The sequence below is a fragment of the Vanessa cardui genome, chromosome 12 (assembly GCF_905220365.1).
Source record: "Vanessa cardui chromosome 12, ilVanCard2.1, whole genome shotgun sequence".
In the NCBI taxonomy this organism is placed as follows: Eukaryota; Metazoa; Arthropoda; class Insecta; order Lepidoptera; family Nymphalidae; genus Vanessa; species Vanessa cardui.
In genome coordinates this window covers 4286336-4311597 of record NC_061134.1, presented here as the reverse complement: position 1 = coordinate 4311597, position 25262 = coordinate 4286336, and the positions used below count along the sequence as shown (strand labels likewise).

Below are 25262 nucleotides of genomic sequence, written 5' to 3'. Positions count from 1 at the left end.
ATAATAAAAAAATATACAATTTTTAATAAAAATATCTGCGATAATTAACATTTATTTTGTATAGAACGAAGGTAATATATTTATATAACAATATTATATACTATTTTATTTTGGATAAATGTGCAAAAATTTCCATCATTCCTCTTTTACATAATCTGCCATTTTATTTTATATACTTCAAATAAGATTGATTTAGTCTATCGTTTTTATATTTTTACATTTGTGTTTTATATATTTATTATTATTATACGTATTGTATACATACGAAATGTGCAATTGCAGTAAATTAACATATTGTCTCGGTAATTTGATTTATATATTTGAAAGGTACGTTTTTTGCGAAATTATTTTTTAAATAGGTTATTTGTGATTTTTTGACAATAGAATCAAATAATAATTGAGTTACATAAAAGGCAAATTTACATTTATATGATATTATCAAAATATGTCTAAAGTAATATACTGGGTCATGGGTTCAAATCTCAACGTCGAGACTTCTGATGATCAAGTTCCTTTTTAATATCTTGAAAGCAGACGGACTGTCAAAAAAGTCACATCAGATGGTAAATGATCACTACCTTTCTAGACACTTGCAAAATGTATTTAAAATTAATTCTTCCTTACATCTTCAATACGTTTCTTGTGATTTAGGATGTTATTCATATTGTGCTTGTTTGCTGGCTCACTCGCCTATCAAACTAGAACAAAAGAACACTACAACAACAACAGCCTGTAAATTCCCACTTCTGAGCTAAACGCTTCCTCTCCCTTTGAGGAGAAGGTTTGGAACATATTCCACCACGCTGTTCCAATGCGGGTTGGTGGAATGCACATGTGGCAGAATTTCTATGAAATTTGTCACATGCAGGTTTCCTCACGATGTTTTCCTTCACCGCTGAGCACGAGATGAATTATAAAGACAAATTAAGCAAATGAAACAGCGGTGCTAGCCTGGGTTTGAACCCGCAATCATCGGTTAAGATGCACGCGTTCTAACCACTGGGCCATCTCTACTCTAAAAGAACACTAAGTAGATAATTTTAGCGATAGAACTGGTGATAATGGTACCACCTCAGTGGAATTTCTGAACAATCTACTTCTTTTTTCTACTATTGTTTTAAATAAATATATGTTTTTTGTAGGTTAGCGTCATGTTGTGCCTTTACGTCCGTTATTACGTGCATAGTTTTGACGCTCCTTATAATGCTGGCTCTCGGCATCGGACTCGGATACAACTACTGCTATATTCATATGAGTACTGAAGATTTAACCGGTAAGGATGTTAATTTATCAAGAACAATCTACGAGCTATGGTGTTGCCACGCTATAAAAACATAATAAAAAAAATAACAAAAAGAAAAATCGATTTTAAGGAAAACACTATTTAAAACAAATGAATATGAATATTAGACTAATTAAAAGTCGATTTACGATTATACAAAGTACTTGCAATTATTGTTATATTTGGAGCCGGTGTTAGCAAAAAAAACCCTGGACCAAAATTAATATGGAACCACATAGGAAGCACTAGCTTTCAAAAGAAAATTAATATTAAAATCGTTTCACACATCAGTTCAGTTAACAAACATAAAAAAGAAAATAATATGTGGATAATAAGGATACATCCATGGCACGAAGAACATGTCTGTTTGAACAGTTTCACAGTATCAAATTATAATGAATAATAAATAATGATGTTATTTTGTCTTTTTCAGATGAATATCTTTTAGAAAAACCAGGTCCAGGGCACGCACCGAAAAGTGCAAGTGACATTGTTGTTGTACATCCGACAGTCACTCCTCTGCCAATAAAGATCGACTCCACTATGATTGCGCCTCTCAACGTTGGCATCGATTTCACGTATCTCATTCAGAAGATCAGGGAAAGCAAACAGAATGCAACATTACACCTGATCGTTTAACAAATACATATCAAAGAACATAGACTAATGACTATGGGTTTTTTACGTATATTTTATAACGGATGAGGGAAAATATCTGTTTTTATAAAGGATTACATCTAATAACAAGCTGGATTATACAAATGATAAGGTCAAAGTCTGTATCTTTTCTCGGTGATCTTTATTAAAAGAAGATCTTTTCGAGCATATTGTTAGCGAATTTAGAGTAATGTTACTTCTCTGACAAGACTTAATAATGAATATGTTTTTTGTTCTGTGCGAATCTAGTGACGTATGTACTGATCCACTTAATATGTAGATCATAGTCTGACTGATAATCTGATAAACACAGACAGATTATATAGCATATTTTAGAGCACGATTGTATTTGAACCTGAATAAGTTCTTATTACTAAAGATTCATTACAATATGAACCTAAGAATTTTTGGTACAAGTTCATTTGTTACTAGCTACGTTTCGAAGGCTTTACTGATAGTTGTCTTGGTTTGTGCTTGAAGATACTTCTGCTGTGTATAGAAATAAAATTAATGAAGAAATTAATTACAGCATTAACAAGTACAAATGTTTTTTCATTAAAGTATAAAAATTTTGAATGTATTTTTAATTTCTTTGATAATTTAGTTTAATTTGATTACTAGTTGTTGTCCACGATTTTGCTCGCGTAGATTATGAATATATTCACAAATTAACTTAAAATATTACGTCGATGATTGGTATACATAGAGGTCTCTATGTATACCTCTTTATTTCCAAAAAATCCTATGCCTTTTTTCTCAAATTTCATTTTAATCGGTCCATTAGTTTTGGCGTGAAAACGAGACAGACAGAGAGACCAGAGTTACTTTAGTATTTATAATATTAGTATAGACTAAGAGCCGTCCCTCCGAAATGTGAATTCTAAACGTACACATACATCTAAAGGTCAGTTAATATTTAAAACTGAAGCTAAAAAGTATTGCTTGAGAAATTTTTCAAACACATAAAAACTTTAAATAACATAAATGTATATTTAATTTCAATGTAAACTTCGTGAGTCTGTCCTTCTCGAAATAATGTAATTTATATTTAAAGAGCACTTAAGTTTTTAATACACACATACTTCCGAGAGTCGAGATGACCCAGTTAATTTTTGTTCATAATTCATTTCGTAATTCGTGAAGAGGTAAAATCGGAAGGAGACCTGCATGAATAAAGTTCGGTCTAATAATTTATCCAGAAACATGCACCAGAGCATTTTAGGATGAGGTACAACAAATCTTCTTCTTAAGTGGAGGTAAATTTTCTGAAAGTGTGATTCTGTAGGAATTCACTTCACTTCATAGCTTAATCGTGAAATGTTGACAATTGAGTTACAATAATACGTGTATCCTCTAAGAATATTATCATTACATATTATAAAACAAAGTCTTCTGACCGCGTCTGTCTGTATGCTCGAGTGAATTCCTAAGCTACTGAACCAATTTTCATGCGCTTTTTCTAATAGATAGAGGCATTCATAAGGAAAGTTCAGGTGTATTTATGAAGGTTTGTGTATAAATAATTTGGAGTAGAACAATATTTGCTAAATATGGATAAGAGCAGCAAAAATATGTTTATAAATAAGAGGTAAGAATATAAAAAAAAGACATGTCTATCCGTGCGAAGCCGGGAAGTGCTAGTTACAGCCAATATCTCATTCTAATAATTTACGCTCGTGTGCTGCGGTTAGTTTCGAGATTATTTTTAAGGGCTAGCTCCACAAAAACAGACTATTATTTTTATAGATACGTATTATTATTATAAATAAAAAAAAGCTGAAAAAATCTCGGGATCTGCCATTCCGATTTAAAGAAATATGTTTTCGTTAGATAGTTTTTTGAGTTACAGACCACAAAATATTACATAACAACCAAGGGAGGCGGTGCAGTAGCATTGAACGTGAATCAGTGCCAAGCAGCAACTACTTAAAATGCGCATAAAGTATTATAAATGAAAGTAATTATTAGTTAATTGGTTATTATTACTTATCTATAGTTTTAGAACCAGAAGTAGGAAGTAGGTTAACCTCTAAAACAATTATCTTTAATTTACAATAACAATCAACCTCCACAAAAGAAAACCATTTAGGAAACAACACCAACAATAACCTTAAATAATCCATATTACACAGTAATAATCGTAATGGCGATTCAATGTGTCGCTCGCAAACTCCCGCCTTTTTTTTAAGGGAAGTTGTGTTACATGACGCAGATGTTGCTTGTTTATTCTAATAATAGATATAACTATTTAAAATCCTTCTTGCTGGTTTTGGGTATGGCACATAATATGCTGTCGTGGTCTTTTCTAAAGGCATTTTTAAAACTAATTTGTAGAAGCATGTTGTAAATATGGTATCTCATAAGAATTAACGAAAAACTGTCAAAGTTTAGGCATTTTGTGGAAAAGATTCACAAATTATATATATAAACTTTCAATGTTTATCACTCTTTCATTTTGCGAAAACCGTAACAAAATTTATTGAGTAGTTAAGATGAAATGAGCGGAGATACAGAAAAAGGTATATGAGCTAATTAAGAAGTTTTATAAATAAACTGCTGGCAAAAGTAATATTTAGAAGCCTCAAGCCTTAAGAGACATGTTTTTCAATTGTAATAAATACTTTTTATCATAAATTAATATAATTAATTTTGACTCTGTATTATAAAATATATTACAGAGTCAAAATAGTTTATTAAATTATAATTTGTCATAGATTTTGGTTTTATTATTGACATGCCACTTCAATCAATCTTTGTTATATACTTCAAAATTGACAAACATAATTCAAAAACATGTAGCGATGAATGCATTACAATACAAAACAACAAAATCCTATTTTAAATAAATTATGTGGTAAGTAATATAACGTATTGTTATTATGTATATCCTAAATACTTCTTTTATTTTAACTTATTATTTTAACCTTATATATTTAAAAGATGAACGTTAAATACATGAGTGTCTGTCTAATATATAGCTCTTATTTGAATAAATTTATTCGCGTGGAAAATTAATACTTAATACGTTTTTAAAATGCAAATTGGTGTTATGTTAACTCGTTTATTTTGGTGTTTTGGAATTTCCTCGCTTACTTTGATGTCAATTCATATTTGATATAAACAACGACACTTTGCTTTTACCGAATGATTGACGTGAAGGCAGGGTCTAATCCGGTGGCGGACAGGATGAAATTTTGCACGGATTTTTTTTATGGAATGCAAGTACTAAATTTTCCTTTGCTTCATATTTTTTGTCTCATGGTGTGAAAAACCTTGTTTAGAAACCGGCATGTTTGTTAACTAAACTTCTAGAACATGTGTCACCAACAACCCGAATTGGGACAATCTGATGGAACAAGATTCATCTTAAGAAGCCTCTAATAGAAAGAAGGCTTTAGCTTACCTGTGGGACATATACACTGTTTATTTAACTTTATATTATTTATTTTGAATAGGACAATCTACGCTTATATAATAAATCCTATAACATATTTATTGGGATAACCCTATAAATATAAATATAACGGTATAGGTTTTTCTATATTAGCGCATTTGCAGTTTTTATTTTTGCTACAACGGCGTTAATACGTAAGTCTCCGAAACCAACTTTGTTACCTGACAGTCTGTGTATCTGTCCTTTGCGGTTAGATTACTGAAACAAATTTGATGAAATGTCATATACAGAAAGTTTGAATCCCAAAGAGATGTTCTTGGGATTCAATCTTGTAAGGGTTTTCATATCTCCAACCTACGACCGGCCCCTTACAGGCAAGCGAAGCCTCGGGCGAAAACTAGTGCTTTTTTTTATTTAAAAATGAATCCATACATCCATATAGCAAAGTTATTTGCATAATATTTATTTTTTGTTCTGTGCAAGTTTTCATGTCTAGATATAAAAATATTATAAGGTTTCAACGCCTTCTATTTAAAAGAAGCACAATAAAATCTTTCGGCACTACTGAAGTTTCATTGACAACTTTATTTACAAAGGTTTTCATTTCAATGCCGGTGTATTTTTCTCTGATGTTATGAATGTAAACTTAATCATCGGTTCACGTTCAGAGACGCTTTCACGGTCCTCTCGAACGTTACTGATCGTATTTACCCTCCGTTACTGATAAGAGGATGAACTTTAAATCGATATTTTCATTGTCAACTTTCTCTTACATTTGACAGTTTTGCTCCCAATACATGTGTTATAGTAAAGTTATTTTGAATTATTTAATCAACATCAGAATGTAAAGTAAAGTAACAGCCTGTAAATTTCCCACAGCTGGGCTAAGGCCTCCTCTTCCATTGACGAGAGGGTTTGGAACATATTCCACGAAGCTATTCCAATGCGGCTGAATTTCAATGACATTAGACACATGCAGGTTTCCTCACGATGTTTTCCTTCACCGCCGAGCACCAGATTAATTATAAACACAAATTAAGCACATATGTATAGTGATGCTTGCCTGGATTTGAACCCGAACTCATCTACTCACTAACCTAACCACTGGGCCATCTCAGCTCTCAATCAACATCAGAATGTTTGTAAATTCGTTGATCTTCCGGTTAGCTTATAATTGTTCGGAACTCAAAGTTCATAGTTGAAATCCGGCTTAAGTTTTTGATACACAAGCGGATAAATTCAAAGGCAAGGTAACTTACAGTATTGGTGTTTATAATCTTGTGCTCTACGTATTAAGGAAATCATCTTTAGGTTCCTGAGAATCTGGTTGTATCGGATTAAATTCTGCCATATGTTTATCTTGTTCCAAGGATGATACTCCACGGAAGAGCTCCGTTATGACACTTACCTTTATGATATGCCTGTTCTTTTATCGTTATAATATTTTCCTTGAATTAAAGTGTTTTTCATATGAATCAGTTTTCGCAACATTATAATCGGAAGCGGTGGCGGTGGTTGCTGTATCCCTATACCGAATCCGTGCGCGTGTTGTTGTCGGTGCTGCGCGGAGTTGTGCTGTAAATTGTTGTGTTGTCTCCTCATCGTGGGACTTGTCGTTGGAGGAGTATTCCTACTAGCGGAAGCGTTGTGTGAGTATTCCTAATATAATATTTCATTGAAAATCTGGATAGATACTCAAACTTGATTAAACATCACACCACAGCCAAAAAGCAATATTAGAACTGTTGTGTAACTTCTTACTAGGGTCATAACATGTTAGTTCCCAAAGTATGTGGTCAGTTGATGAAAGTAATGGTAAGTCCACATGACACAGACTTGCCACACTTCTATTGAATTTTGTCTGTGAAACTTAGCAGTGCGAAAAAGTCGGTGTTTTGGAAATAGTCTAAGATTTGCTTGAGAAAGTCGTATCTCTATTCATGAAAGTTGAAAGTCTGTATATTATTTTAACTGCTAAGAAAATTGTTTGAAAAATTCTGCGTCTTCAAAACTAAAAGTCGGAGGTATTAAGAAGTCTGCCAAGACTTTTTGTCGTAAGACATATAATATTCAGACTTATAAGTCTGTTCAGATGTGTGTACGACAAAAGTTTGTACCAAGTCTGTGTCGTGAACCTACCATAAGAATTAGTTAATAATACAGTGCTAATAACAGTATTATTTACACGATTAAAGTTTTACTATTGGATCAAAGATGTCAAGAATATATTCCGAACCTTATCCTCAAAGGGAGACGAGGTCTTAGCTCAGCAGTGAGAAATTTACAGGCTGTTGGTATTGTTGTCTTGTAATCAATGTTATTTGTAATTAAATATTGACGCATTTTTATATCAATCAGCTTTCAACTGCTACTGCAAAATATGGTTGTAATTTTTTTAAGACAGTTATCATTTTCTCAAAACACATTCAAAATCAATACATTCAATCCTTAGTTAAAAATAATAATTAATATATCAGACACAAGTTTATAATGATGATAAAATATGTGACTCTTAGGCAGGTATATTATATTAATTTAATTTTATCTAATTTTATGGAAAACGGTAACTACAGAGTTTATTTCTGGTTCACGTCGTTACATTATAAAATCGGAACTAGCAATGTAACATTTAAGATTTATCATTTAGCGGCTTTCCACGCTCAATTAGCGACATTTTCGCATATAGAGCATTAGTGTACTCGTGCTTAAAACATGTCTCAATGTGTATGAGATGACAATAAGAATACATACAGCTACACAAGTCCTAACAGACCAAATCTATACAAATCTGTAAAATGTTGATACAAAAATGCTTTTTTTATGGTATAGGTTGGCGGACGAGCATATGGGCCACCTGATGGTAAGTGGTCACCATCACCCATAGACAATGTCGCTGTAAGAAATATGAACTATTCTTTACATCGACAACCTTGGGAACTAAGATGTTATGTTCCTTATGCCTGTAGTTACACTGACTCACTCACCCTTCAAACCGGAACACAAGAATACAGAGTACTGTTATTTGGCGGAAGAATAACTGATGAGTGGGTGGTACCTACCCAGACGGGCTAGGACAAAGCCCTATCACCAAGTAAAAGTGCTCTTAAATGACTTCCAATAAAGTATATTTTGGTTTGAATTATATATTTTTTTATATTTTTTACGCAGGCACATGACTATACGTACCGAGAAATTTAACTTGGATATTTGCATATGGTGAGTGATTTTAAGAATTCTATTTAAAAAGGTTTAAGTTTATTTTGTCTGTGTTTATTCTGTCATTGCTTGTCAGAACTGTAACATAATTTTGAATATAATTGAAAATATGCTTATTTTGGTATTAAGTTATGTGGTAAATATTAACGTTCGTTAATTTATTTGTTATTAATATTGTTTATTTTTAATAGTAAAAATTGCGTAGTATTTTAATTCTATGTTAGATTTCTTAATATTGTAAGTTTGTAGGAAAGCATCTTTTAGATTTTATTTATTTATATTGTGGAATCTGGAACCAATAACTCACTGACAACATTCAGACAGGTTTTGAGCCAGACCGAAATATATTATATAAATATTAGAAAGCATGTAACAAAGGCGTGTACCGTATCTCTACTCGAAGAAATACACAATATTATCTAATATTTCTTAACTCCCCAACGTAAATATCTGATGTATTTGTTAAGTTATTTCGAAGTTTGTAGTGGATATATGTATTTATTTATTATTAAAGTATATAAATGTACTTTTGCAGCTGGCGTAATGTTTTTATAAGCGACGATGCGTTGAGCTTCGCAGCACAGGCAGCGATATGTATTATTGTGTGCGTCGTGGGACTACTCATTTTACTGTTCTTGATTGCTGCAGACATAATCTGTGAGTCTTAAGAGTCCTTATCAGGCGGTATTTTAGGCAGGACATTTGACATATCTAAATGGCAACGATGCCGACATTGGTTTGATTTAAGAGGCAGACTAACTTCAATGTGGACAGAATATTCTTTCAAGTACGACCTCGAAAACACTAGAATTGATTTTGTTAATAACTCTGATATATTTTTTTTTATTTTACCATTTTTTTTCGGCATTGCTATACATCATCTATCTGTTCTATTTTATTCTATGTATTAGATATAATATTAGTTAGTTTTTTTTGTGGCTACATCAAATTTTCCGTGCACACTTGTTTCACGTGGCTACGACTATGGTTAATTATTAGTAGCTAGCGATCCGCCCCGGGTTTTGCACGGGTGCAATGCTGATACTAAATATACTACAGATTGTTTCGTTACTATTTTCATATTTAATTTAATATTTTATTTTTGACTTTCTCAACAAAGAGGATCGTTTTAGGCCCGTTGTCATACCAATTATGACGCGACATCAAACGCTTAATTTGTTGAAATGAACATTTTCCAGGACAGTAAACGCTCTCAGAAGTCATAACAATTACTTAGCTATTATGTCTAGTGTACTGTCCCTAGAATTGTGAAGTAGTATCTAATTAGCTACTTTCATAAATTGACTTTAGAAAAATTCTTATAAAGTACTGGGGTAATTTAAAAAGAAAAATGAGTTAAATAAACTTTTCAGAACTTTTATACTACGCGATATCCAGAATGTCTCGTTTCAATCATTCTTTAGTACAAAACAAAGTCGATTACAGCTGTCTGTCCCTATTTACGCTTAGATTTTTTAAATTACGCAACGAATTTTGATGTGTTTTTTTTTTAAAGGTAGAGTGATTCGAAATGAAGGTATACATGGACAATATGGTAAAGTAATACTAATAATTTTAGAAGTTTCTGATGTGATGTCGTAAATAAATAAATTCTGTAGTATATTTAGTATCAGTATTGGACACGTGCGAAGCCGGGGCTGTTCGTTAGTCTATTTATAACATTAAGTGAGAAATCAAAACTAAAATATAATTTAACCTCGAGGATATTAATGTATCGATATTTATATGATTATTTTTTGTTCTATTCCAGAATGTCAGTAGCTGTAAGAATGAGGAGAAATTTTCGAAGAATTTTAACAAGTTTTCAAAGTAACGTGGGAGTAAAAGATGGAATGGATTACGTTCTGTTTCTAGAACGTGATCGGCCCGCGGGTGTTCACGTTGATAAACTTGAATCTCTAGACGTCGACAGTGCCCGTAATATTGTACATGTTTTTAAATTAAATCAAATTTTACAACAGAGTTCTCAATGATTTTTTCATTGTAGGTCTTTAAGAGGATATATAGTTTTTCGAATTGTGTATGCTATACTGTAGCAATAATCTGTAGAAATGGCGTCCATATCAATCGTGAATTATTAAAAACTGGCTTATCCAAGCTGTCACTAGTGTGTCTCCTGCGAAAATTCGCGTTAATTCAAAACAATTGGATTTTGTTGATACCAATTTTCATTAATTTTGTTTTCGTATACAGCCGTTGTACCGCTCTCGAACCGGCCAATAACTATCTTCCGCTCTCTAATATTGAATCTTTGTTAAATCACAACAGTCTAGTGAAATGCACTTAAGAATCCTCTTTATATTTTCTACAAATGTATGGCTAGAGCTCTTTCAAATGATACCATAACGAATTTATTCTATTTCATTCTATGTGTAGCCATCCCATAATCACTGGGATAAAATCGGGTTACACTACTAATTTATAAGATACAGGCCTTCAAAATATGTTATAGTTATTGAAGTCAATGTTATAATTATAAAGCTGTGACTTTATAGATTTTCTTCTACGATTAAATTAGAGTTCATGCTTACAAAATAACTCTATAGTTATAAGTCTTGATAGCGTCTCCTGGAGACGCTGCGATGAGACTTATAACCAGACGTTATCTTAAGAGCGCAGTCTGTAAGCGTGGGAATTTATTTTCGAACACACACATAGGTATTTTACAATAATACATTTGCATTTTTCGGTGTATCGTACGCATCCCCTGAAATACTTAGTTGCTTTTTGTCGATGCAACGAATAAATTATATTTTCATTGCGCATTCACAACGTAGAATTTATAAAAATACATTTAAATACGAGCAATGTAATTAGCTATGAGGTTGTCACTCGCAAAATCAATTTTAAATTGTTTGTTAGCAAAGGGTGCGGTCCGAGTGCAATAAGATGCCTAATTAATATACCTAATGATTTTTAGATTTTCAACTGCTTTTGTTGCTTCTAAATAAATAATTATTATTTTGAGAATATTTTAGACATATTAAATAATCACTTACTAATATTTAATAAATAAAAATAACGGAAGCATGTATTAATTATATATATATTTTTAAATTTCACTAAAATCTATTAATTAATTATAATTAATAATCTTATAATTAATTTGACGACCTCCATGGTCGAGTAGTGTGTACACCGGTTTTCATGGGTACGCCACTCTGAGGTCCCGGGTTCGATTCCCGGCCGAGTCGATGTAGATTACCATTAGTTTTCTATGTTGTCTTGGGTCTGGGTGTTTGTGGTACCGTCGTTACTTCTGATTTTCATAACACAAGTGCTTCAGCTACTTACATTGGGATCAGAGTAATGTATGTGATGTTGTCTCATATTTATTATTATTTATTTATTATTTATTATTAAATAAACACAAAAAATATTACAATTTGACAATTATTACGATAACAGCGATATGAAAAAAATATCTAACACATTTTTTTTATATAAATTACAATCAGAAGCAGAAAAAACTAATCATACATTTACAAAAAAATAAAAAAAATTGTTTGGTGTTATGGGGGATAAAAAATCTTTGTCTTGGTTAAACAAGTGAATGACACAAGAAAATGTTTTTTATGAAATAATTCAATTAAAATTATTTTATATTAGGTATATAAAAATAAAGGGGTTGGGCCGTTGACGGGATCTGCTCATAAAAGGTACTAAGCATCAATACACAGAGGAATGTATATCAACATTTTTGTTTAGCACTATGTACTAACTAATGTATTAATAAAGCAGTTAAATATTTAAGAATTAAGCAGACTAACGTCATCAACATAATGAGCAATGGTATGAGTTACCGTTCGTTTTAAATTTAGAATTTAGAAAAAAAAATTAGGCAACTGTGAGGCAGCAAATCCTCCACAAAACAGCAGCTCCAAAGCAGTAAAACTCTCCAGTTAAGTCAACCGAGAAATATAATAATACTTTGGAACATAATTTTAAAAATATATGACGATAGAGTGACTTTGATTAAATGATAGAGCCGTGTAGTTTTTTCTATATGATCTGTTAGACCAGCATGCATCAGCTACTACTGTGATAACTTTAATAAAATGGGATATTTACTGTATTCCGTTAATGTCTACTGCGACGTCTAGTAACACTAAATCAAATTCCTATGCAGCTTCTTCCATTCCATGTATAACATTAATCGTATAGGTTTTTAGACTTACAGGGTATTGCAAGATAAGCAGAAACCTGTTTTAATCCAGCATAACCAGTACCTTTCGACATAAAACCAGACACAGCAGTCTCATTTATATTCAGGTTTCCACAATTTTCATCCTCACAATTTTGTATTTCTAATTCGACATTACAAATTTTGCACATTAATATTTAAGATTTTCAGAGGTAAATTCAGAATGCAAATCCTTTTTTTTCTTTTAAAAGTTGAAGATGCTTGAAATCATTTATCCAAATGCCGAATTGCGATTTGTGATTTTCCGTAAATGCTCGTAAAAGTGTACCTAAAGGGGCGCAACTTTATCTCAGTGCCCCAAGTCATCCAGCGACCGATTGATGGTGGTATGAAAATCTAAAACAGCGTAAATAAGTGATACAGACATAGTCACCTATGCGTGAACGCTCTGCGATTTCTAGCCCGAATAGTAGTATATATAGTAGTATAGCTTTTACCCCAAAAGAAGGACCAAAATGTCCACGGCCCCAGTCCACGGCAACACTACTATTCTTGATTACTGCGATGGCCACAGTAACAGTGCCTGTGTGTAGTGGCTCTGCCAAGAAACTCCGTGTTACGAACGGCCCCACAAACAAACTAACCCTACAACAACAACAACAACAACAGCCAGTAAATTCCCACTGCTGGGCTAAAGGCCTCCTCTCCCCTTGAGGAGAAGGTTTGGAACATATTCCACCACGCTGTTCTTCGGTTTCCTCACGATGTTTACCTTCACCGCAGAGCACGCGATAAATTATAAAGACAAATTAAGCTCATGAATCAGCGGTGCTTGCTGGGTTTGAACCCGCAATCATCGGTTAAGATGCACGCGTTCTAATTACTGGGCCATCTCGACTGAACTAAACTAGTGACGTACAATTAATAAACGATTAGGTTTGATGAACATCTGGTGCAACTGGAAGAGGAACTGAAATATATAAGATAATACCTTTGAGGTCTCTGCGAAGTCCGAAGAGAGGGAGAGGACAAAATCACTTAGATTTGGGTCCTCTTATGAACTTCAGGGAGGGAAACCAACAATCTCAAGGCGAGACCGGGTTTCTGGTGCATAAGGACCTCATTAATAACTTCAATACAAATGGGATATTTACCATATTTTTTATGTTTATTAGATGCAGCTCCATATCTCATGATAAAAATAGCCATGTTAATTTTAAATCTCATTAATAACGTTGTCGAAATCTCCAGTGAGTTGACAGGGGTTGCGTACTTCTTCAAAGTTGTACAGGTTACGCACCCAACAAGACACCTTCAGATGATGAAGAGGAAAATATGTACCAATGCATATCAGGAGTGGAACTTCCTAGAAAAAGAGGAGCAATTAATTCTTTAAGAAACAGCCCAACAAAAGTGAACAGGGCAAAGCCCCGATGCAATGACCAAAAATTAGATAGATTTCATCATAATGGACAAGCGACGGATACTAAGAGATGTCTCTTTGGTCACCGGGTTTAATACCGGAAGTAATCACCAACTCGTACGAGGCACTCTGGATATTCGTTTCAAGCTCGAACGTGCCTATTTAATGAAGTCTACGTTTAGACCTAACATGCTTCAAGCCCGAGATAGCAACCGATTCGCTGCCTTGGAAGCCACAAACGACGTTGACCAGAAACTTGAACAAGTGGTAGGAATTCTGCGAGATGAAGGCAAGAAATTCCTTCAGCAGAGACTCTGCAGCTCATGCAGGAGCGACGAGATATTAAGAGAGAGGATTCATCAGATAGGGCTCAGACAAACTACAAAATCACGAGACTTGTGCAACATGATCTCCACAACTAGAATATCCATTCCAGCGAACGGGCGATCGAGCTAGGCGTTGCATCTTACAATTTTTTCGATATTTATGACCAAAAATAAAAATTAAAACAAAAATTGTTGCTGAGTTTCTGACTTTTTTGATCGACATTTTCATAACGATGACGACGATGATGACGATAACGACGAACGCGAAAATGATTAAGATATCTTTGTAGAGCACAAAAAAAGGTACAAAAAAGGTTCTGGTAAAAATTTTCGAATCTGATTGCCGAGATATTGCCAGGAACAAATTTAACCATTTTTTCAAGATGGCGGCCTTAGCGCCCCGGAATTCATGGCCTTTCATTGTCATTTATTTGCCTTTTTTTCGACGAAATGACTGCACTAATAAGCAACGATAAGTAAAACATTAACCGATTAGCAATCATACTTGCTCAGTTCATCTGATTCCTTGAAAAGTAAAAATTAACAATTGCGTCCCACGACACTCGGGCCCCACCCTTATGTTCGCTTGTCTATGTGTGCGTAGACGTTTCGCGTAATTATAATGTTCGGCTCGAAATAAAATTGACGTGCTCTCACCTTGAGCTCTGGGGAGGGACTGAAGATTTATTGACAGCGATGTCGAATAAAAAATCAAAACCGTCAAATGATTTTCTCCATACTAAAATGTATGGACGACGAATGCAAAAAAATAAGCAATATTTAAATAAAAAATACTAAAACATTGTGTAATATAATAAAAATTTAATGTGGTACACTTATTATTTATACTTTTAAGACCCTTTTTAAGCAAAAATACATGAATAAACTAGCAGCTAAATAGCTCAGTAAAGCTAAATAAAAAAGGTCGATTTCAGTGTTTGGAGTGATGTTGGCGATGAATATGCTAGGTTATTGATGTATATTTTACATATATTATGATGTGAAACTTGAGACATATCTATTAAGATACTGCATGTAATTTTTTATCTATATTCGATGCTCCAGTTTTCAGATATTTAAAAACTAGTAAGTGCTATTTTAGCGTTCCGTAAGGACGGCCCCCTTAAACCATTATGAAGGAAACATATTTTTTAGTGTTACATTTGTAGTTGTATATCGTCGCTCCTCCTGCAAAAGTCGTTATGTATTTTTTTCATATTTTTCGACTGCTGTGCCGTTTTAATCGTTATTTCAATACGTACGAACTGTAAAAATATTTTTGTCATTACTTCTATAGTTTAAGAATTTACGAATTTAACTATGCGATATTCATACATCTAAATTTCCATGTACTGAAATAACAATTAAAACAGCACAGCACAATAAATTGATTCCTAATTGTCAACCCCACCCCTAGCACAAACTTTAATTTTAATTAAATGAATAAATAAGAATATTAGAAATTTCTTTAAAATATATATTACAATTTTTTATACTTACTAATGTAAGATACATATAACTAAATCAGATATATGTACATATTAAGCAGAAAGGCAACGTATGTACATTAAATATCAAATTCTAAACGTGCCTGTCTAAAATAATAAACATTTCTAATGTCTAACAGCGATCGTTATGTGTAGAAAAGGGGAATTTAACAATTAATCGTCGATCAAAATTATAGAATTTAGACAGTTAAATGAGTACCATTGCCATGAACCTCGGACTCAAATAATCCCTCGTGCCTTTGATAAGTCACGCCTGACTTGTTTTATCTGTACTAATTCGCAACACGTAATCAATATAGTAACAACGCTTCTCTATTAAGCGGTCAATATTTTAACGATAATTTAAAGGAAATTGTAATATTTTAACACGTTAAAACTTTTATTAGCTGACTTGCGATCCGCTCAGCGTCGCGGGATGCAGTTTATTACTGAAGGAAATAATATGAAAATTATAATTCTTACTCTAGTAAGTAACAGTGAACACAGCACAGTATGTAAATATTTTACTACTGAGCTGAGAAGGTAGATCTACGTCTACCACGCTGCTTCGATGCGAATTAATATACGCGTATGTGGCAGATTTTCATTCACTTTCCATTCACACGATGCTTTCCTTCATTGCTAAGCATTCATATGAATGAATGAACGGGTTTGAACCCCATCTTTGGATACGATACGCATTGAACAATCGGCCATTTCTGCTTTCTTTTTTTATCTTTCTTTATCTTATATCTCTTATAATATGTAACTTCGTATTTTAAGCGGCAGGTGTCAGTTGTTGTATAAAGAAGCTTATATACTTCTTTGGAATTCAAGCTTACTCTAAAATAAATTTGATCTGCTAGTGTAATTTAGCCGTGAAAAATCAACAGTCAGACAAGAAGACAGATTATTTTTTTATTAATTATTTTATTTATTAGTAATGATATATAGAATAAAATACATTAAAAGAGTTTGTAAATGTTTGGCCAAAGATAAAAATGACATAACGTTTGATTGCAACATGATTGCAAATCTGTCCGCTCTTAATGTCAATCTTCTACCATAAAAGTTCCAATATGCATTTAATATGACATTGTCATAGAGGACTTTTGTCGTAAAAGTCATTTGTGTGAAACATATTTGTCGAAGTGAATGTGGAAACTTAGAGAAAACTATTTCAGTTCGCCTTTCATACAATGTGGTAAAATTTAATCTTATCTCATATCAATTTTATAACTTAACGTTATGTATTTAATATGATTCATATTGGACAAAATTATTGAATTATAAAATAGTATAACTGAGTTATTATATTAAATACATTTATAATTTGTAATTGTGTTTGGCTAACATTGCTTTGTATTTTAAATATTGAAAAGGAGGAACTGAGTTTCTTAGCGGTAGTTCTTGCTAGTTTGTATGTTCTGAACAAATGGTAGTTTCAATTTAATTATATTGCAACATTACGAATTAACTTTCCTTTTAAAAGGCTATTTTAATAAATAATACATTTATTTATTACGTTTAGACGATAATAAATTAGATGTGCTACACATAAAATGAAATGCCAGTAGAAACTAGAATATGTAGGTATAGCAAATTTAAATGTTGTATACGTAGAATATCATATAAATATTGTGCTGAAGTATATTTTAAATTCAAACAGTTAATCTTCCTGCAATTTCACCTCCAATAGCTTTTATTTACAATCGATTAGCTCGAAGGCGAGAACACAAATAGCTCTTCTGATAGCATGTGGTCACCAGGTGAAATATTGCAGTCAATTTCGATAAATTGTTGGAAACAGGTGTTTCTTGCATTGTATGTGTGATTTTATTAATACATAAGAAATAAAACATAACCCATATCTTCCATCTCGATGAATATAATATTTAATACAATTAGTAAAAAAAGTGACTGCAAACTAACACAAAAACAAATCACATGCAATAAAACGCAATATATTCTGGACTAAATCAAGTGTCAATTGGAATCCGCGGGGAGTGAGGTATCAGATATGTGAGAGGGGATGATTGGCTATACGTAGCGGTGTCTACGGCATGATTTATTATATGATTTCACATCCTCCTAATTTTGGCCTCCTGGATTGCCTTGATAGCAAATTCAGGACTGGTTGCTGTGTCTTGTCCTTATTGCTTTGTATCATTTGTAATAAGAAACTATTCAGTCTTACATATTTCTCTGTCTGTATGTAACTTTCTTTCCAGCCATATTGTCTTTCACACAATCCATCCATCGTTTCTTTGTTCGTCCTCTACCTCTATTTCCATCTACATTCATGCGATATTGCAAATTTTGAAATCGATATTTAGGCTTTTGTTAATAGGAGGAAAATTTGCGAAGAATTTTCGTCTAAGAGAGTGATACTAGAGATGATAGTTTGAATGAAGTCTATTATAGTATGTTAGGAATCTGGGTCTGGTATATTGGATTATGCTTATAAGTAAAAACGTTATTTAGCGTTAAAAATACACATATAAGGCTGGTAATTTATATGTTTTATTAATAAAGTATAGAATTACTGGATATCGGATCTAACTCGTCAAGACATGTTCAACGTGATCTTATTCCTGGAATTGACGAAGAAAACATCCCAATAATAGTTTATATAATTTGCGATTTGTCCCAGATATTCAGTCTCTTGTAATAATGTGATTTGAATCTTCGAAATACTCGTCTTATTTGTGTCTAAATCTGATTGTTCAAATTTGATAAACTTCTTCTATTTCGCCTGCAACTTGGGGATATATCATAACATTATATTTCTTATATAATTATATAATATGGGACATATTAGTCTCAGGACTAGTGAAGTCAGCTTCGCTCAATAAAATAAAAATTGTATCCATCACGTAGCAATCATTATAGTATTGGAACCAACCTTGGGACCAACCTTGGGATCTAAAATATTCCTTTAATTCTTTCAAAAATTGGTCCAGAGGGTGGTATCTATTCAGGTGGTACCTATTTACATATAAAAACCAACCACCAACTACTTATTAATTATTTACGTTTTTTTTTTCAGCTGCTTTGCAGTGAATTGTTGTAAATTATTATGCTGCATGGTACCAATAGTTGTCGGAGTTTATGTTGGTTTTACTTATTATAACTATGTAAAGGCTAAATATACATCGTTGCCGTAAGGTAAGCATTATTATTTTTTGTTTTCTTTTTTTTTTTGAAGTGAATAATTAAGTAAGAAAGATAGATAGAATAAAGTGTGTAATTTATTCCGATTAACAAACAAACAACGAAATTTAAATAAATTAAAAGCGAACTGCATTCAATGTTTATGAAAAACGAAAAACGAGGATTTCTATACAATATTCTAGGCAACAGCTCGTAAATATATTGCTGGGTCTCCGCCATTTTAAGGAGAAATTACTGCATAACGCTTCCTCGATGAAGGCTATTTCTTATAGACACATGGCAAATTGTGTTTTAACCGACATATTACTCGTTATTCTTCACCGCTATGTATGAAATGAATTAAACCGTATAATAAGCAATTTTAAGGTGTTAGTAGGCAGATGGGCAAATAGGCTGACTGATAGCTAGTAAGTGGAGACTACAGATATAACAATTGCTTACGTAGCCAATGGACTCCAATTTTGGGAACTAAGATGTTACATCCCGTGTGCCTATAGTGGCTTATTCACCCTTTAAACCGAAATACAACAGTACTGAGTACCGCTGTTTAGCAGTCTACCGCTAAACAGCAGTACTAGAGTATTAGATGAGACCTGCACAAAGGCATACTACAAAATAGAATACATAAAATCAGAAACACAGAACATGTTAGCTAGTTAAATAAACGAAATATACACATCAACACCGTATAGACATTTTGTATAAAGTTCTTAAACTCAAAAAATCTTAACCAGTTTTAAAATCTTTAAAGAAAGACTATTTAGCAAACCTTTTTGGACGATTCTAAATTTGAATTTAAAAAAAATTAATGAAAAATAAATATTTACGCGACATAACGAAAGTCCGTAAGTTTCGTATACCTACAGTAATATTGAGATATTTTTTGCGTCAAATTTAAGTTTTATAACAAGTTATCGATTAATTTGGAGTTAAGTCTATTGTGTACATTAAAAGGCGGCGCCTTTTAAGGAGAGAAGAAATGCTAAGGGCAGTAGGCATGCTCCAAGCTCTCCTCAACATTACTCAACGGAGTAATGTTGAGGAGATTGGAACAAGACAAAACGGTATATCTAGGTTATGGTGATGCTGCCGTGCTACTGGTGAAGTGACTGAAAGACATCAAAGAAGGCTTTGAGGAATTTTCCTGCAAATATTGTGAGCAACTTTTTTTGCATCTTAGTCGGACCTGGGACAATATACCGCAATAGACTTGGATAACTTGATCCAAAGTATGAAAAATTGTTGCAGGACCGTTATAAATGTCATGGGTGGTTTTACAGACGACTGATTTTTCATATAACTGCAAAAAACAATAACTCTTCTATATTTTTCACATTTTCTTGACACAAACATTAATTGTTAGTTTTACCATAATTTTACATTTTATCTTTATTTAAATAAAAAAATGGTTTATGCAAAATAATAAGGTTTTTTGTTTATTCTGGAGTAAAGTCAGATAAATGGGCTTTGGACGGAGACCTCTCGCTGCCGAGCGTTATCAACGCCATGCTCGGTAGCGAGGTGTGTTGGTCGGAGATGCGCTCCTTCTGCGAAAGTGTCATGTCGCAGAAGGAAGCAGCGGAGCGGGAGCGGGAAAAGAATGCCGCCGCTGACTCGCTCCGCAGAAGACGACCGGGGAGAAGGAAAACCGCTACGCGCACCTTCTCCCTCCGCCTCAATAGGCGCCGTAGGGACCAGGGGGGGTCCCAGTACCCTGGGAATCCCCCCTAGCTGTTGGAGGCCTGTATAGGCGGGCCGACCGTTAGGGCGCCACGGTAGCACGCGTAAGCGATCCCGTGACGTCCGCCGAAAGACGGAGCGGGTACCGCTGGTTTTTTAGTGGGTAAACCCGGTGTGCTTGGGCGCACTCGGCGTTCAGGGCTCCGGGGAGTCCCACACACCCCCCCACTTTCCATCACGTGGGGGAAGCGCGTAATGCTTTTTTCCAGCTAGAAAAAAAAAGATAAATGGGCTTTATAAAAATATACACATGTTATCTTTAATACATTTTGAAATAATTGAGTAAATTCAAAATATCCCCAGACAGTGTTGATATCCACTAGCGCTAGACCTCACTAGATAAAACAGAGTTTCATTTAATACCCTACCAATTATTCAAGGGTATTAAATGAAACTCTGAAATAAAACTAGTTTTAACGGATTTAAATCGCGTATATTAATTGTTTTTATCACCCCGACGAGCACTTTACAGCGTTCGTGGTCACGGGTAGACTCCAAGCGCCGAATTTTATTTGATGTTTCCAGTCCGTACTGGTTCACATAATGTTGTCTTAGATTTTCGCGATTATTAAACATTGAAATAAAACTACTTTTGACGGATTTAAATCGCGTATATTAATTATTTTTATCATTCCCACGTTTCGAGCACTTTACAGCGTTCGTGGTCTACCGGTGACCGTTTTATTTCAATGTGTAATTATCGCGAAAATCGAAGACAACATTAAATGAAACTAGTCACTTATTTTATTTAATTTAAACATTTAAAATCAATAAATATATAAGCCATGATAATACAATATTAATAAACGAGGTTTATATTGCAGCTTGAGATTTAAGTTGGTATTGGTTGATTTTCATATATGATGCATAAATATAATTGTATATTTGATGTCAATTATTGATGGAATTATGTACAAATGTTACTGACGAGACCTGTTATCAGATTATTTGTTATGTGTGAATCATGATGGTTACTAACGACTACATGCTCCAATACAATAATTAAGAATACCTTAGGGGCCATCGCTTTATGAAAGTAAATGAACCGAGAGTACACTAACACTAGTGTTTGCGTACACACTTGTGCATAGGTTATTAGCCACATATAAAGGAAAAATTATAAAAACATTAAAAAATAATATACCATAAAAACAATTTTATATTTGCGGTTTGGCAAGAGCATGTATGTATTTTAACTGCATTGTTAACTTTGTTCGTTGTTTAAGTATTCAATTGGATGAATGCATACATAGAATAGAAAATAATAATATAAATGTAACACACAAACTATAATTAATACAATATAAAGTTCATAATTCTTTAAATTTTAAAGCTCCATTGTATAGCGATAAATATTGTATGCGCGCTCGGGCTCAGGAGACAGCAATGGCTGAATATAGTCGACTCCAAAGTGTATATCAAACAGAAGTTCGATATATACTTCGGGGCCGATTAAACAGCTTTTAATTTGTGCTCATTGTCAAGTCACTATAATTATAATATAAAGAAAACTATTGATACAATTACTAAATGCAATATGCAATATGCAAGATGTTGTCTATTCATCAATAATTTAAATTCTGGAAATTAATTACTTAAATATAAGTGGATGTGTATATAGCTTAAGTTATGATGGGTTTGACATGCCAGATGGATAAAAAACCCTTAACAATAAAGTAGAAAAAAAATTACTAAATGTTGATTTATAACTACGTAATAATTTGAATAGGAATCGTAATAAATTGATTTCAACAATTGTTATATAAAATTGGTAGATCAAGAATGTATATATTTTTGTATAATTGAATATACACACGGTAAATGGATTGAGCGAATAATATTTTTTTATTCTATTCATTTTTAAAACGTATAATGTAACACTAATAACATATTATCATATCTTCAAGCTTAGTTAATAGTGATTTGTTTTATATAATTATGATACGTTAAGGAGTAATAAATTATCTCACGTTCTTTTAGCATTAACATCAAACTACGTTCTGTGGAGCTCGGGAAGTTTTTGTGCTAAACAATCAATCAATGTACTTCAAGCGCTCTCAGCGCACATCCGTAACGTTACGCAATATATCCTCTTTGTGACAATTGCTTTAATTTATCTCGTTTCGTTGGGTAATTGCGATTCTAATTTATCGATTGAATTTACAGTAAAATGTAATGACCCAGCCCAGTGGTTAGAACGTGAGCATCTTAACCGGTGATTTCGAGTTCAAACCCAGGCAAGCACGACTTTATATACATTGTGAGGAAACCTGCATGTGACTATATTTCATAGAAATTCTGCCACACGTGCATTCCACCAACCCGCATTGGAACAGTGTGGTGGAATATGTTCCAAGCCCTCTCCTTAATGGGAGAGGAGGCCATTAGCCCAGCAGTGGGAAATTTACAGGCTGTCACTTATTACAGTAAAAAATCTAGGCCGGCAGAAATATTTAAACAAAACCTATCTCCTTTTGGATATAATTTAGCACGTGTATTTGTAAACTTATAGCCGCATCTGAGAATTTTTTATCGAAAAGTCCAATAACTTCGAAGACGAAATACCTACTTAAAAATTAGTTTCAACAGCTTTATTTCTCCATAGTCAGAAAACGATTAAACATTTAACACCGCATCAACTTGCTTCACTCGACCTCTTATTTGCATACAATTCTCTGATGTATATTTTGACGGGTAATTAAAATAGCCAAGTTAATGTGTGCTTATGAATAGTCCATGAAGAGTCTAGCTAGTCTAGCCCCAGGAGCCTAGTCTTTTGAGGCTAGCATTTAGCGCTGCTATTCTGCTTTTGCAAATTAATATCCGATCTCTTTTAATTTGATGATATTTGACAGACACTAGATTTAATTAATAAATGTAACACTGGTATTTAATTTAAAAAATTCAACTTATGTATTTAGGAGAAAATCTCATAGAAATAAATGTGTTTAAAATTTACATTCAAAATACTTTATTCATGTATCTTCATTTAGCGATACTAAGTTTTTATTTTATTCACGTCAGTCTTTACAACTTCATTTTAGTAGGTTAACTTTATTCAGAAAATTTTACCAGTTCGGAATGTAGATCCTGACGAGAAGATGTGGTAAAACAATAATTAGTCTTACTACTCTCTATTTTTATAATTTTTCCTTTATATGTGGCTAATGACCTATCTTGATGCAAAATTTGAAGTTTCTAAGTCTGCTAGAAGTACCTTAGATTTTTGATGATCGGTCAGTGAGTCAGTGAGTGACAAAATGGTGTAACTTTGATCGACCGTAAATCCTAAACTATTAATTCAATTGGCATGTTATTTCGGACTTAAGCTTGTTCTAATTATAATAACTATTAGTAACCTAAACCCAAGCTCCTAGCTTTGTCCACGTCGAAGATATAGGTGGTGCGAAACAGCCACGAATTGCTTCGAGAAAAGATGGTACGGCCGTGCCCGTTTCGATCGAGTTTTGTCTGGGGCGCTGCCGTGCCCCCTGATTTAATATGTTAAACTCGATAAAAATCAAAACATACGTTGACTAATAGAAGTTTTTTAAAATGTTTTTGATATTAAAATTCTCTTTCATTTTCATTAATCGCTAAGGCACTAAATAGTAGAGATTATCTTAGAGAGAATTGTTGAAAAACATCTGATGAAACTCAATTCTATAGTTACGATACAAACGTATAAAATCATACCGCCTTTCCTAAATAATAAATAGACTATGTTCACAAGAATACAAATTCATGCTGGTGTCATATCTGATTTCTCTCAATCGACAATGATTATGATCAAGTGCTTTATATTCATTTTCAATTTATCACGCGCATATGATGAAAATCTTTATCCAAAAGCCTGCATATGCTGGATTCCCTTACATGTGTACCAACCGTCAGTACAAAACTTATATCTTTTAAAGGAGAAGAGTATTCTGCTCAGTCGTGCCGTATATAGTCTGTGGATTTAGTTTAAGCAGGAATAGCTTATACTCAACCCAAGTGAACGCAGTTTTTACATTAATTACCGTTCTATTGCAGATGAAATGATGCATGAAGTGAGATTTTCCTGCTAATACTCGGCGTATTTACAGACATTATGTAATAAGCGATATAATGTGAATAGTTTTAAAAGTATATTTACTTGTAATAAATTTATTTAAAAATACATAGCTTTTTAATTTAGTCAATAAAGCTTCTAGTGAGTGAAACAATGACTCGCAAATATCTCACTGCTGAAAATGTCACTTGCTCAGAAAATTTGAATCATCTGAATTTGTGACAGTTTAATATACAGTTGCATAGTTACCTTGAGTTGCTTTCCAATAGACGAGGTTTCCTCACGATTTTCTTTACATTTCCTTCCTTTACCGTCGAGCATAAGATGGATTGTAAACATAAATA

At 33.1% G+C, this 25262-nt stretch overlaps 1 protein-coding gene and 2 long non-coding RNA genes across 3 annotated transcripts; all 3 read left to right on the top strand.

Annotated features, from left to right (window-relative positions):
• The first annotated feature begins 268 nt into the window (after nt 1–268).
• On the top strand, nt 269–2144 carry LOC124534154. Its single transcript, XM_047109850.1, has 3 exons — nt 269–327; nt 1143–1273; nt 1716–2144. The coding sequence occupies exons 1-3, from the start codon at nt 269–271 to the stop codon at nt 1919–1921; spliced, it is 396 nt and encodes a 131-aa protein (XP_046965806.1). The 3' UTR covers nt 1922–2144.
• A 2539-nt stretch (nt 2145–4683) lies between these two features.
• Nucleotides 4684–8552, top strand: LOC124534050. Its single transcript, XR_006966715.1, has 3 exons — nt 4684–4793; nt 6813–6982; nt 8502–8552. It is a non-coding gene; the product is annotated as an uncharacterized LOC124534050 (long non-coding RNA).
• Nucleotides 8553–16997: 8445 nt separating this feature from the next.
• On the top strand, nt 16998–24987 carry LOC124534315. The gene is made up of 3 exons (XR_006966732.1): nt 16998–17154; nt 19000–19118; nt 24900–24987. It is a non-coding gene; the product is annotated as an uncharacterized LOC124534315 (long non-coding RNA).
• The last annotated feature ends 275 nt before the right edge of the window (nt 24988–25262 follow it).